Source organism: Salmo salar, chromosome 13 (assembly GCF_965601325.2).
Source record: "Salmo salar chromosome 13, fSalSal1, whole genome shotgun sequence".
Lineage (NCBI taxonomy): Eukaryota > Metazoa > Chordata > Actinopteri > Salmoniformes > Salmonidae > Salmo > Salmo salar.
In genome coordinates this window covers 68,037,390-68,052,964 of record NC_138303.1, presented here as the reverse complement: position 1 = coordinate 68,052,964, position 15,575 = coordinate 68,037,390, and the positions used below count along the sequence as shown (strand labels likewise).

The window sequence follows — 15,575 nt, the reverse complement described above, 5'->3', positions numbered from 1 at the left end:
TGGCTTAGATCATGTGCTAACAAGACGGAGATTTTTGGACATAAATGATGAGCTTTTTTGAACAAAACTACATTCGTTATGGACCTGTGATACCTGGAAGTGACATCTGATGAAGAGAATCAAAGGTAATGGATTATTTACATAGTATTTTCGATTTTAGATCTCCCCAACATGACGTCTAGTCTGTATCGCAACGCGTATTTTTCTGGGCGCAGTGCTCAGATTATTGCAAAGTGTGATTTCCCAGTAAGGTTATTTTTAAATCTGGCAAGTTGATTGCGTTCAAGAGATGTAAATCTATAATTCTTTAAATGACAATATAATATTTTACCAATGTTTTCTAATTTTAATTATTTAATTTGTGGTGTTGACTTGACTGTCGGTTATTGGAGGGAAACGATTTCCTCAACATCAATGCCATAGTAAAACGCTGTTTTTGGATATAAATATGAACTTGATAGAACTAAAAATGCATGCATTGTCTAACATAATGTCCTAGGAGTGTCATCTGATGGAGATTGTAAAAGGTTAGTGCATCATTTTAGCTGGTTTTATGGTTTTGGTGACCCTGTCTTTGAATTGACAAAACATTACACACAACTCTTGTAAATGTACTGTCCTAACATACTCTAAATTTATGCTTTCGCCGTAAAACCTTTTTGAAATCGTAAAACGTGGTTATATTAAGGAGATGTTTATCTTTCAAAGGGTGTAAAATAGTTGTATGTTTGAAAAAGTTGAATTTTGACATTTATTTGGATTCAAATTTGCCGCTCTTGAAATGCACCTGCTGTTGATGGAGTGCACCACGGGGGGGACGCTAGCGTCCCACCTAGCCCATAGAGGTTAATTAAATATCTGCATAGACTACAATTCATGGTTCTTATTGATATGCATTATTATTTTGGCTTTCTCAGAACTGTAGGCCATTAAGCCAATATTAGGCTTTCCCTAGACAAGCTGAAATATCTTTACGCTAAGAACATGACATTTTGAATTATAATAATTTTCTTCATTAGGTAAAACTAATCCCGTCCGAATTGTCCACTGGAAAAAACGGACATGCTGGGGTAATAATTTCAGAACCGACATACAGTAATACTAGTCCTGAACTAATAGGGCTTTAGACCTACAACATGGTACACACATCCAGTAACTTGAAGGTGTCATGAAAGAATGCTAGATACCCACACATTCATTCTTTCAAAACAACCGGGTGGACCGGAAAAGTCTGCTTTGATACTTGACCTAAACACCAGACTGAGTTCTAAGCTTGAAGGATGCCACAAATGACCATGGCAGTGTACTTCAACTCTACTGAGAGTGTTATAGATAGGTGTTGATTTATCCTAATGATGCTTCTGGTGAGAGGAGTTTTCCCCTGTTTATCCCTTCATCACCAGGTAATGGGGCCTAATGGGTATTGTGTGTGTGTGTGTGTGTGTTATAGTTAAGAAAGAGTGTGCATCTCTTGTTTAAGATCACATGTCACACACGGGCGCACACAACCCTCCCCACCCACAGACACACTTACTTTAGACCACAGGGACTCTCTGGAGGCCAGGCTGGAGCACGCCGCCACAAACCAGCAGTTTCCCAGCTGGCCCTGGTGCAGGTCGTGCGCACTGATCCCATCCACAAACAGGTGAGGGTCCTCAGAGAGCTCCTACACAGAGAGAAGGAGGGAGAGTGAGAGAGAAGGAAGAAGGGGGAGGCAAGGGAGAGGGAAAGGGAGGGAGAGAGAGTTAGAAAGGTTACATGAGGCCTATCGACCCCCAAAAAATGTGAGGTTCGTCAGTGCGAAAGGGAAGAATGGAAAAAAGAGATTGTTAGGTGAAGATGAAGAGAAAGAGTGAGAGCGCGAGAAAGAGTCAGTAAGAGGAGAAAAAGAGGGAACGATATATGAAAGAGAGAGAAATATGGATAGATGGAGAGAAAAAGGGAGAGGGAAAAAAGAGAGAAAGGGAGGATGAAAGAAAGAGAGAAGACAGATGGATGGAGTGAGTTGCCAGGCCAGGCATGGCCGGGACTCTTTAATTACGGCTCCTAATCGATGGGAATTTAGATGAGGCTCTGCAAAACACTCCACTTCTATCCATCACACACACACACACACACACACACACACACACACAACATGCCTCTACTGACAGATAGGAGAGAGGGGGAAAGAGAGAGCGAGAGAGAGTTCCAGTGAGTGAGCGGAATGAGGTTAAGAGAGTGAGAGAGAAACTATAGAGAGAGAGAGGGGGAAAGCAAGAGAGCAAGAGAGGAGAGAGAGCCCCTGACCCTGATAAGTCTGTCTCAGGTCTGAGAGGTGTTGTGGTGAATTATGTGGCGACACAAGAGGATTCTACAGGGACACGGATTTATCTGGGCCGCGCCAACCTGAGCCCCACCGGAACAACCTCTTCACACCAGACACAAAACAACCAACAACACACAGACAGCACTAAAACTACCCCACATAGGGCTACAACTTCCCCAGACCTACAACAGAGACAGACAGCACTAAAACTACCACAGACCTACAACACACATACAGACAGCATTAAAACTACCCCACATAGAGCTACAACTACCCCCGACCTACAACACAGAGACAGACAGCACTCAAACTAACCCAAGGTACTAGACTGGTTCTGCTTTAGCTGTGATAACAGTTGCATGGTTGAAGAGCAGGCCTTTAAGCAATATTGCTAACTATTAACTAGAAAATACTGTAGCTTTCTTAATTTGGGTCCTGGGATCCAGGCAAATACAGGAGTGGGCTAAAGCAGAGAAGACCTGAGTATTGACATGCAGGCTACTAAAATTCCTTAGAGGATCCCAATAAGGATCTGCAGTCAATAGTGATAGGTGGGAGACTGCATGAATAATGTGGTGGGATATCTTTGAGGCTGCGTCCGAAAGGGCACCCTATTCCCTATATAGTGCACTACTTTTGACCAGGACCCATAGAGCTCTCGTCTGCCTTAGTGCACTATATAAGGGACAGGTAGCCTTTCAGACACACCCCGAGTCTATGTGGACACTGATACGTGTGACGTGCGTGTGTGTTATTATCTACCTCTCTCTTCGGGGGGGGGGGGGGTTTCTCACCCACCAAGTGTGAGGCAATTGTTATTTTCAGCCGGTGTGTGTGTGTGTGTGTGTGTGTGTGTGTGTGTAGGGACTTTACCCACCAACAATGTGCGAACAGATCCCTGGTGCCGTGGTTCTGACATCCTACTCCATCTCCTAGCATCCCTCTCTTTCTCCCCCCGACCCTCCTCCTCCCTCTGCCTCCCTCATATAGTGGCTTGGAAAAGTATTCACCCCCACTTGGCATTTTTCCTATTTTGTTGCCTTACAACCTGGAATTAAAATTGATTTTTGGCGGGGTTGTATCATTTGAGTTACACAACATGCCTACCACTTTGAAGATGCAAAATATATTTTTTTGTGAAACAAAGAATAACACAAAAAAAACAGAAAACTTGAGCATGCATAACTATTCTCCCCCCCAAAGTCAATACTTGGTAGAGCCACCTTTTGCAGCAATTACAGCTGCAAGTCTCTTGGGGTTTGTCTCTATAAGCTTGGCACAACTGGGATTTTGGTCCATTCTTCAAGGCAAAACTGCTCCAGCTCCTTCAAGTTGGATGGGTTCCGCTGGTGTACAGCAATCTTTAAGTCATACCACAGATTCTCAATTGGATTGAGATCTGGGCTTTGACAAGGCCATTCCAAGACATTTAAATGTTTCCTCATAAACCACTCAAGTGTTGCTTTAGCAGTATGCTTAGGGTCATTGTACTGCTGGAAGGTGAACCTCAGTCCCAGTCTCAAATCTATGGAAGACTGAAACAGGTTTCCCTCAAGAATTTCCCTGTGTTTAGCGCCATCCATTATTCCTTCAATTCTGACCAGTTTCCCAATCCCTGCCGATGAAAAACATCCCCCCGGCATGATGCTGCCACCACCATGCTTCACTGTGGGGATGGTGTTCTCAGGGTGATGGGAGGTGTTGGGTTTGCGCAAGGCATAGCGTTTTCCTTAATGGCCAAAAAGCTCAATTTGAGTCTCATCTGAGCAGAGTACGTTCTTCCATATGTTTGGGGAGTCTCCCACATGCCTTTTGGCGAACACCAAATGTGTTTGCTTATTTTTTTCTTTAAGCAAAGGCTTTTTTTCTGGCCACTCTTCCATAAAGCCCAGCTCTGTGGAGTGTACGGCTTAAAGTGGTCCTATGGACAGATACTCCAATCTCACGCTGTGGAGCTTTGCAGCTCCTTCAGGGTTATCTCTGATCTCTTTGTTGCCTCTCTGATTAATGCCCTCCTTGCCTGGTCTGTGAGTTATGGTGGGTGGCCCTCTCTTGGCAGGTTTGTTGTGGTGCCATATTCTCTCCATTTTTTATAATGGATTTAATGTTGCTCCGTGGGATGTTCAAAGTTTTGGATATTTTTTTTATAACTCAACCCTGATCTGTACTTCTCCACAACGTTGTCCCTGACCTGTTTGGAGAGATCCTTGGTCTTCATGGTGCCGCTTGCTTGGTGGTGCCCCTTGCTTAGTGGTGTTGCAGACTCTGGGGCCTTTCAGAACAGGTGTGTATATATACTGAGATCATGTGACACTTAAATAAAGTCCACCTGTGTGCAATCTAACCAATTATGTGACTTCTGAAGACAATTGGTTGCACCAGATCTTATTTAGGGGCTTCCTAGCAAAGGTGGTGAAGACATATGCACGCATCACTTTTCATTTTGAAATCTTTTGAAACAAATTTTTTATTTCACTTCACCAATTTGGACTATTTTGTGTATGTCTATTACATGAACTCCAAATAAAAATCTATTTAAATTACAGGTTGTAATGCAACAAAATAGGAAAAACACCAAGGGGATTGAATCTTTTTGCAAGGCACTGTATTAGCAAAAGTCTGGGAGTTTGTCATTCTTAGGTAACCCTCCATTATGGATGCTAGAGAGTCTGAAATAAACATTTAAAATCATAAAGATGTCTTCATGGTAATCTATCATAACACATTTGTTGTCATTTGGAATGCTTTAAAATGTCAGCAGAAGGCATAGTACTTTAGGATTGCATAATCACAGGTAGGCTGAATAGTATACACAGCCAGGCACCACACCCTAACAGATACTTTATCTTAATATATACACTGAGTATACCAAACATTAGGAGCACCTTCCTAATATTACGATATGAGGCTGTGCATTATCATGCTGAAAACATGAGGTGATGGCGGCGGATGAATGGCACGACAATGGGCCTCAGGATCTCATCACGGTATCGCTGTGCATTCAAATTTCCATCGATAAAATGCAATTCTGTTCATTGTCTGTAGTTTATGCCTGCCCATACCATAACCCCACCGCCACCATGGGGCACTCTGTTCACAACGTTGACATGAGCAAATCGCTAACCCACACTACTCCATACACGTGGTCTGCGGTTGTTAGACCAGTTGGACGTACTGCCAAATTCTCTAAAACGTTGTTGGAGGCGGCTTATGGTAAAGAAATGAACATTAAATTATCTGGCATCAGCTCTGGTGGACATTCCTGCAGTCAGCATACCAATCACAAGCTCCCTCAACTTGAGACATCTGTGGCATTGTGTTGTGTGACAAAACTGCACATTTTAGAGTGGTATTTTATTGTGCCCAGTACAAGTTGCACCTATATAATGATCATGCTGTTTAATCAGCTTCTTGATATGCCACACCTGTCAGGTGGATGGATTATCTTGGCAAAGGAAAAATGCTCACTAACAGGGATGTAAACAAATTTGTACACTACATGAGAGAAATATGCTCTTTGTGCGTATGGAAAATGTCTCAGATCTTTTTATTTCAGCTCAAGAAACCAAGACTTTCTGTACATGTTGCGTTTATATTTTTTGTTCAGTGTAGTACTGCCATATATGACAAATGCATTTCAGCATATATTTTCCAAGAGAATCTTAGCTAGAGCACCTCATTTCCCAGATAAACAATTGCATCAGTAAAGTTCTGAAGAATACATCTCAAAGCAAGCACACACAATATGGTGAATGCATCCATTATGGATGTTACGCTGACGATGAAAAGGTGAGAAACCAAATACAGACCATATAAAACCTTGATGAAAGTTAGCTTTACAGAGAACGTTTCAAGATGATCCGATGTAAGGTGCATGTTTTACAAAAACGTTTAATAAAAAAACGTTACCGATGTTACATTGCCTGTCCCAGTCACCCCCCTATCTTTACAAGACCGCCGATCAATACAGCTCAATACCGCTGTACTGAAATGGGTTTAGATGAGGTCGTAAATACAGTTCAACGTTGACTCTGAAGTGTCGGCTGGTGGTGAGAGATGGATGGAGAAATGGACTTAAGATGAGAGAGAGGGAGAAAGTGTGTGCGCAGTGCATGCATGTGTGCACGTGTGTGTCTGTGTCCACACCATACCCAAGGTCAGTAATTTGCTGATGCAGATGAAAGCAGGTTGCTGTAAAAGCCAACTTTTCATCAGTGGAGAGGAGAACCCCACCACTGCACTGCCACTGCAGAGTCCCCATTAGATGCACATTTTCTGTGCATGTGCTGCCATAGAAATATAATGAATAGAACGGGTGTCCCCATTCAAGTCGATGACGGCATAATGGGTGGACTGGCGGCCATTGCGAGTGTACCCATAGGAGCAAAGCAGGAAGTAAAAACAGGAAGTGTACCTACCCATCAATATGGGCCGTGATTTGTTGATTGAACGGGCATTACAAAAAATACATTCCATTGCATTAGCCACCCCAGCTAGCACATTTGGTTCTTTGGAAGCTGTGGGAATGTCCATTTTTGGTTTCCATAGGTTCAGGGAACGAGACCATAAGTTTCCTGACCGGTAAAACTGAACGTGTTTTTTTAACGTTCTGAGAACGGAAGTGAAAATTTCGCCTGTCTGGGAACATACATTTTTGGGTTGCAGGAAGCTTCTAAAACCGTTTTATTATGATTCCCTGAAAGTTTTCTGCTAGCTTATTTTGAACTCAAAGCACAGATAGAACACATGGAAATTCATTTGCTTAGGCATTAATCATACAAACACATACATTTCTTATTATAAACAGTGGTTCGAGCTCTAAATGCTGATTGGCTGACAACCGTGGTATATCAGACCGTATACAACGGGTATGACAAAACATGTATTTTTACTGCTCTAATGACAATGGTAACCCGTTTACAATAGCAATAAGGCACCTCGGGGGTTTGTGATATATTGCCAATGTACCACGGTTAAGGGTTGTATGAAGGCACTTCACGTTGCATCTTGCCTAAGAACAGCTCGTAGCCGTGGTACATTGGCCATATAGCACACCCCCTGGGGCCTTATTGCTTAATTGTGGCACGGCGTCAGTGAGATTCAAACCGATCATCTTCTGTTCTCTATCCATGGAATTACTTCACTACGCCTCCAGGATGGAGCTAGCATGCAATGTTTTTTTTTAACTCAGAAAGCTGTTCATTTCAGTCTATGCAAACAAACCCCATTTCAAAACAAAAATAAGCACTCATTAAGATCAGATGTGGCCAATTAGTGGGCGCGGCTAACACACGGAATGTATATATTTTTAATAACATTCTTAGAACATTCTCTGACCGTTACTACATTCTTGTGGTTTTTAATGGAAATTTTTGTTAACATTGAGAATGGAATGTATTATTATTTTTAAATAACATTCTCAGAATGTTCTCTGAACATTACACAACAATTTGAGACCATGACTTTAAATAGAACCATGAGGAAACCTGTAGGAAACGTTATGCTGATGTATTGAACTTCCCACAGAAAAACATTGTTTAACGTTCTCTGAACTATTTGAGAACATTCCCAATGTCGAAGCAGCTGAAGAACGTTCCTAGGACATTACCAAAATGTTAATTAAATGTAACCATGTTTGAACTTTAAGGAAACGTTCTGTTAAAATAATGAAGTAATGTTTTTTTGTCAAGTTCCTTAAATGTGCTGAGAATGTTTCAAAGCAACTATCCTACATCATTCCCAGAAAGGTGTTGAAGGTTGTGTGCAAAATAACCATAGGACAACCACAATCTAACCTAGCTCTAAGAAACATATGGTTCTCAGAACATTATGTGCTAGCTGGAACAGGCTATTTTACAGAGGAGTATGTTCACTTCCAATATTCACCCCCAATATCTGTTGGGTGGATTGGTCCGGCTGTAAAAAAAAATAAAAAATTGCCTACTGATCTGTCTGTCTCCCTACAGGGTAAGAAATAACGGTGTCATGGCTAATGCTGGCGATGGCTAACAAAATAATTTACCTTGTACTGAAGAGCTGCCACTCCGCTTCATAGTACCTCTGTGACCAAATCAGTTGCCGCCCTGCAGCCAGAGTCATAGCACCAGGCTAGTCGATGACGGTCAGACTAGATCAATAAAACTGCCACAACGATCAGGGAGCTCATTTAGCCCAGATAGGTTTGGCTTGGGAGGACAGCGAACCGAGCCCAGATAAATGGGCTCTGTGTTTTTATTGCTTGTCAGTCATGTCATAGATAACCACAACTAATCTGTAGGCCAGAGTGGATGTAGTAGGGAGAGAAGGCTGAGAGGGATTGCAGTAGAGAGCCGAGAGCAGAGAGAGACGAGAGAGACAGAGAACCGAGAGGGGAGAGAGAGAAGGGAGAGAGAGAGGAGCATTTTATAGAGGCCTCTTATTTATGCCTGCATGCTCCGCTGTCTTGAGGCCATAAACATATCCAAGTGCCGTTTAAAAAACGTTGCACTAAATGCTGTTTGTACTTTAATATATTGTTTGTGACCAACTTGTTATTTAGTTTTGTCATTTTTTAATCGGGGGGGGGTTACAGGTACAAAACAATCAAAGACATGCATACAAAGATAACCCCAACCCATCCCACCCAGCAACCGAAGGTGATTATCAGTCGCCCTCCCACGCATCCATCCGAGTCTCCCCATACATTCCCCCCAATCCCCTAGCCCTCCCCATTCTAGCAGATACCCATAGACTTAGAGGTCATTGCGCTAACGCTAGTTAGCGTTGGCTCACAAAACTACCTGTAACTTCCTTCATACTTGACACCGAGACATAAAAATGGTATCCACGGGTTCCTCTGACTCTGGGGAAGTTCATCTGACTAATTGCCAAAATCACAAAGTATCCTTTTAAATACAGTCTGTAAACAAACTGAAAATGTATAAGTTGATGTTTCGGATGTGTACTCTAATGACTCACTCACTTTTAACCCACCTCTTCTCACTATCTGTTACACATTAAAACCGTAAAATTACAACTGCTTGAAGTATTGGGGAAGACATTTCAGACCATTAGCATCTTGCCTTAATACCTGAATACTGAAATACCTCAACTGAAATTGCCTGAAATAACTGAAATTGACCACGGAGAACGAGAAACACAAAGAAGCATCAAAACCATCAAAAGAAAAACAACCACCATAAATGAGAAAAAAAAATGAATGAGAAATGCGATGACAACAAAGGAAGATTGTGAGTGGAACGGCTACTGTCATGGCTAATGGATGCCGTGCCGCACCACACTTCCCATTTCTAGCTGCTCCGAGACTCTGGAATAAGCAGCGCTTTGGTCAGGAAGAGAGGAGAGAAGTGGGGGAGAAGGGTTTGGGAAGGAGGAGAGGGGGAGGAGTAATTTACTTGGACACTTCCTAACACTTTGTCTGGCCATAGGCACCAGCCGTTAGCCGCTACAAGACAGTGCTTCTGTTTAGCATGTGTTGGTTTGGTGCCTCTGTGGGAAAGTCTGAGTGTGTGTGTGTGTGTGTGTGTGTGGATGTAAACACACACACACACACACACACACACACACACACACACACACACACCACACACTAGTAGACTACAGTCAGTGTACTTGGCAAGACAGATGTCTTTGGTATTCTGAGTGACTGCTACTATATATTGGTGCCGAGGACTGGTCTAGTGGTAGTGCTGCCGGCCCCAGACCACACATTACCCCTAGAGGCAGGGGTTTGATCCACAACTGTACCACTTTCTGAGTTGTATCCCTCTCCTTCATGTCCTCATCTCAGTTTACTTCTACCCTGTATCAATCTATAAAAACAACAAACCTTCACAAAAAATACCATATTGGTTGTCATATTTCAGCAACTTTCGTCTCCTTTTTCACAGTTCTAGTCTGTGGTTTCACACAGGAAGTGAGGCTGTGTGTGTTTGTGTGTTAAGCGGTTAAAAATTTGCATGAGCTAAACAAACTAATGTGCAATGCATTGGAAAGATGTTTATTCAATGTACAGTACCATTCAAAAGTTTGAACACACCTACTCATTCCAGGATTTTTCTTTATTTTCACTATTTTCTACTTTGTAGAATAATAGTGAAGACATCAAAACGCTGAAATAACACATATGGAATCATGTAGTAACCAAAAAAAGTGTTAAACAAATCAAAATAGATTTTAAATTCTTTAAAGTAGCCACCCTTTGCCTTGATGGAATGCTTTTCCAACAGTCTTGAAGGAGTTCCCACATATATTTTTTTTTATTTAACTTTTATTTAACTAGGCAAGTCAGTTAAGAACAAATTCTTATTTACAATGACAGCCTACCCCGGCCAAACCCGGTCGACGCTGGGTCAATTGTGCACCGCCATATGGGACTCCCAATCACAGCCGGATGTGATGCAGCCTGGATACTCTGCGTCTCACAAAGACACGGCGGTTCGAACCAAAAATCTCAAATTTGGACTCATCAGACCAAAGGACAGATTTCCACCGGTCTAATGTCCATTGCTCGTGTTTCTTGGCCCAAGCAAGTCTCTCTTCTTACTGGTTTCCTTTAGTAGTGGTTTCTTTGCAGCAATTCGACCATGAAAGCCTGATTCACGCAGTCTCCTCTGAACAGTTGATGTTGAGATGTGTCTGTTACTTGAACTCTGTGAAGCATTTATTGGGCTGCAATTTCTGAGGCTGGTAACTCTAATGAACTTATTCTCTGCAGCAGAAGTAACTCTGGGTCTTCCTTTCCTGTGGAGGTCCTCATGAGAGCAAGTTTCATCATAGCGCTTGGTTTTTGTGACTGCACTTGAAGAAACGTTCAAAGTTCTTCAAATTTTCCAGATTGACTGACCTTCATGTCTTAAAGTAATGATGGACTGTTGTTTCTTTTTGTTATTTGAGCTGTTCTTGCCATAATATGGACTTGGTCTTTTACCAAATAGGGCTATCTTCTGTATACCACCCATACATTGTCACAACACAACTTATTGGCTCAAACGCATTAAGAAGGAAAGAAATTTCACGAATGGACTTTTAACAAGGCACACTTGTTAACTGAAATACATTCCAGGTGACTACCTCATGAAGCTGGTTGAGAGAATGCCAAGAGTGTGCAAAGCTGTCATCTGTAAATTGGATAGATTTATTGATGGGACAAACAAACAAAAGGCTTACATTTCGGCATAAATCGCCTTCATCAAAGCCTTCAGTAGGACCCTGTCCAAATCATCAGATCCTTGAATATGTCCCTTACCAAATAAACCATGAATAAAATCAGCTTTAAAAATATTTTTTATATTAGTGTAAGAAGTAGTAGTAGTATTAGTGTGTGTGATAGCCAGAAAGCTCCCTCACCTGGGGTCTCTTCCAGTGCACGCGTCCAATCCTGTTGCCCTGGTAGAAGAGGGTGTCGTCCAAGGCGGGGAAGTGTGGGTCTTCAAACAGAAGACCACTGGCAAGGCATTGCCTCTTCAGGGTGGAGTATTGCTGCCCCTCGAAGGCCTTCACTGATGAGAACATCCTACAGCCTGTACGGACCAGACACAAAAGACAGGGGGTTCTGTTAGTGACCTGGAACTGACCTCCTACCAACAAGTCTCTGATATCCTTGAAGATTAGCATGTGTCAGTTTTATAAAAGTGTACCTTATTTGGGTAGGCTACACTATTGACAAATTCTATTGGACATTCAATTCAGAATTGGGTGTTTCTACAAAATGTCTGTGGTTGGAAAAAGTATATCCAACTTCCACCATTAATTTAAGCTCAGAGCAAACTAAAAGTAAAATACAATTTTACCCAAGAACACTCAAGGCTGTAATTGCTGCCAAAGGTGCTTCAATAAATTGCTGAGTAAATGGTCTTTCTATTTTTTATTAATTTGCAAATATTTCTAAAAACCTGTTTTTGCTTTGTCATTATGGGGTATTGTGTGTAGATTGATGATGAGGGAAAAAATTACTTAATCCATTTTAGAATAAGGCTGTAACGTAAAACAAAATGTGGAAAAAGTCAAAGGGTCTGAATACTTTCCAAATGCACTGTACTGAGAATTCCTTCGACCTCGCGGCTTGGTTTTTGCTCTGACATGCACTGTCAACTGTGGGACCTTATATAGACAGCTGTGTGTCTTTCCAAATCATGTCCAATCAATTGAATTTACCACAGGTGGATTTCAAATCAAGTTGTAGAAACATCTCAAGGACGATCAATGGAAATAAGATGCACCTGAACTCAATTTCGAGTCTCATAGCAAAAGGTCTGAATACATATGTAAGTAAGGTATTTGTTTTTTTATTGTCAAATTTGCTAAAATTTCTAAAAAACGTTTCACTTCGTCATTATGGGGTATTGTTTTTTAGATAGATTTTACTTAATCATTTTAAAATAAGGCTGTAACATAATAACATTTTGAAAAAGTCAAGGGGTCTGAAAATTCCAAATGCACTGTATATCACAAACGGACTCTCAACCTGACTGACAGCTGTGCCTCAAGCACCATTGTAAACATTAAAACAGAGCAGAAACATCTTTGCAGCTACAAAAGAACGGTGTTGGGTAGAAAACATTAGCAAACATTAAGTCCTTTGAGGTCAATTAGGAACAATTAGAAACAAAACTTCAGACAGACAGACAGACAGACAGACAGACAGACCAAGAATTCACTAATGGCACAAACACCCAATTGAGACTGTATGCACAATTCTGCAAAAATATACTTTGTGTACAATGCAAAACCCCAAACAATGCATGCAGAGCAGAATGAGGACTATAACCGCTAGTTATCAAAACCAGAAAAGAGCAGTTCAATTTTACAACCACCTAAAAGGAAGTGATGCCCACACATTCAACCACAAGGCCCTCACCTACAGAGATTAACATAGAGAAGAGTCCCCTCAGCCAGCTGGTTCTTTGTTCACAAACACAAACAAACCCCACAGAGCCCCGGGACAGCAACACAATTAGATCCAACCAAAAGAGAAAGCAAAAAAATAACTATTTGACACAATGGAAAGAATCAAGCAAAAAACAGAGCAAATACCTGACCACCGTGACTGACCCAAAATTAAAGAAAATCCTTGACTATTGTTGGAAAGTGACAGACTGACTTGAGCACGTTTTCGTATGTTTATAAATGAAATACTGTACGTGGCCTAGCAGTAGTGATGAACGTTTTACGGGTTAGATGGAATGATCTGCAGTACCAGTCAAAGGTTTAGACACACCTACTCATTCAAGGGTTTTTCTTTATTTTTACTATTTTCTACATTGTAGAATAGTGAAGATATCAAAACTATGAAATATCACATATGGAATCATGTAGTAATCTAAAAAAAATTGTACAAATCAAAATATCTTTTATATTTGAGATTCTTCAAAAGTAGCCACCCTTTGCCTTGACGACAGCTTTGCATACTCTTGGCATTCTCTCAACCAGCTTCATGAGGTAGTCACCTGTAATCCATATCAATTAACAGGTGTGCCTTGTTAAAAGTTAATTTGTGGAATTTCTTTCCTTTTTAATGTGTTTGAGCCAATCAATTGTGTTGTGCCAAGGTAGGAGTGGTATACAGAAGATAGCCCTATTTGGTAAAAGACCAAGTCCATATTATGGCAGGAACAGCTCAAATAAGCAAAGAGAAACGACAGTCCATCCTTACTTTAAGTCATGAAGGCCAATTAATACGAAACATTTCAAGAACTTTGAACGTTTCTTCAAGTGCAGTTGCAAAAACCATCAAGCACTATGATGAAACTGGCTCTCATGAGGACCGCCACAGGAAAGGAAGACCCAGAGTTACCACTGCTGCAGAGAATACATTCATTAGAGTTACCAGCCTCAGAAATTGCAGCCCAAATAAATGCTTCACAGTGTTCAAGTAACAGACACATCACAAGATCAACTGTTCAGAGGAGACTGCGTGAATCAGGCTTTCATGGTCGAAATGCTGCAAAGAAACCACTACCAAAGGACTCCAATAAGAAGAGACTTGCTTGGGTCAAGAAACACAAGCAATGGACATTAGACCGGTGGAAATCTGTCCTTTGGTCTTTGTGAGATGCAGAGTAGGTGAATGGATGATCTCCGCGTGTGTGGTTCCCACCGAGAAGCATGAAGGAGGTGTGATGGTGCTTTGCTGGTGATACTGTCAGTGATTTATTTAGAATTCAAGGCACACTTCATCAGCATGGCAACCACAGCATTCTGCAGCGATACACCACCCCATCTTGTTTGCGCTTAGTGGGACTATCATTTGTTTTCCAACAGGACAATGACCCAACACACATCCAGGCTGTGTAGGGGCTATTTGACCAAGACAGAGAGCGATGGAGTGGTGCACCAGATGACCTGGCCTCCACAATCCCCCGACCTCAACCAAATTAAGATGGTTTGGGATGAGTTGGACCGCAGGGTACTCCTTCAAGACTGTTGGAAAAGCATTCCGGGTGAAGCTGGTTGAGAGAATGCCAAGAGTGTGCAAAGCTGTCAAGGCAAAGGCTGGCTACTTTGAAGAATCTAAAATCTATTTTGATTTGTTAAACACTTTTCTGTTTACTACATGATTACATATGTGTTATTTCATAGTTTTGATGTCTTCACCATTATTCTACGATGTAGAAAATAGTAAAAATAAAGAAAAACCCTTGAATAAGTATTTGTGTCCAAAGTTTTGACTGGTACTGTATGTGCAATGCTATTTGGTCAGCGGGAAAGTAAACAGGGGGCCTGTCCATAAGGGTGGGATAGGAGCCATGTGTTAGAGCTGATAAATCATACATTCGTGTCCTATAGAACTGTCTTATATCTTAATATGTTTTTATCATATTTTCTCAATATGTTTCATATCATTATATTATCTTAGTATGAATAGATGGCTCATTTGTCAAAATAGAAATATGTGTTTTCCCTGTGTATGAGAAGAGCAATTATGTAGTGGACTGACTCCCTAATCTCAAGGCCTCTCCTGACTGATAAGAAGACCGGTGAGATGCGTGGAGGAGTACCAAGGTTCCGGACTCAAGCTGGGACGATAACACCACCTGCCTAGCCACAGAGATGAATTGTTCATCCTAGACACAGAAGGGGAGTCTGTCTGGGAAGAATTGGGGGGGGGGGGGGGGGGGCAGGTCTGCCTATGGGCCCCAAGCTGCACTTCTTAACCTCCTGCCAAATGTTTGACCACATTACATTAGATACATATTTCCCACAGATCCACAAAGAATTTTAAAACAAATCAAACTTTGATAAACTCAATATCTGTTAGGCGAAATAC

The 15,575-nt window shown here is 41.6% G+C and overlaps 1 protein-coding gene across 1 annotated transcript in view; it reads right to left on the bottom strand.

Annotated features, from left to right (window-relative positions):
- The window catches only part of LOC106567584 (calpain-5), a 62,676-nt gene that overhangs the window by 25,061 nt on the left and 22,040 nt on the right, over positions 1–15,575 (bottom strand). Inside the window, exons 2-3 of the mRNA XM_014137084.3 lie at positions 11,657–11,829; positions 1,535–1,666 (exon numbers count right to left, since the gene is read on the bottom strand). Of these exons, the coding sequence (XP_013992559.1) occupies positions 1,535–1,666; positions 11,657–11,821 (297 nt within the window). The 5' untranslated portion in view covers positions 11,822–11,829. The remainder of the gene's footprint in view (positions 1–1,534; positions 1,667–11,656; positions 11,830–15,575) is intronic.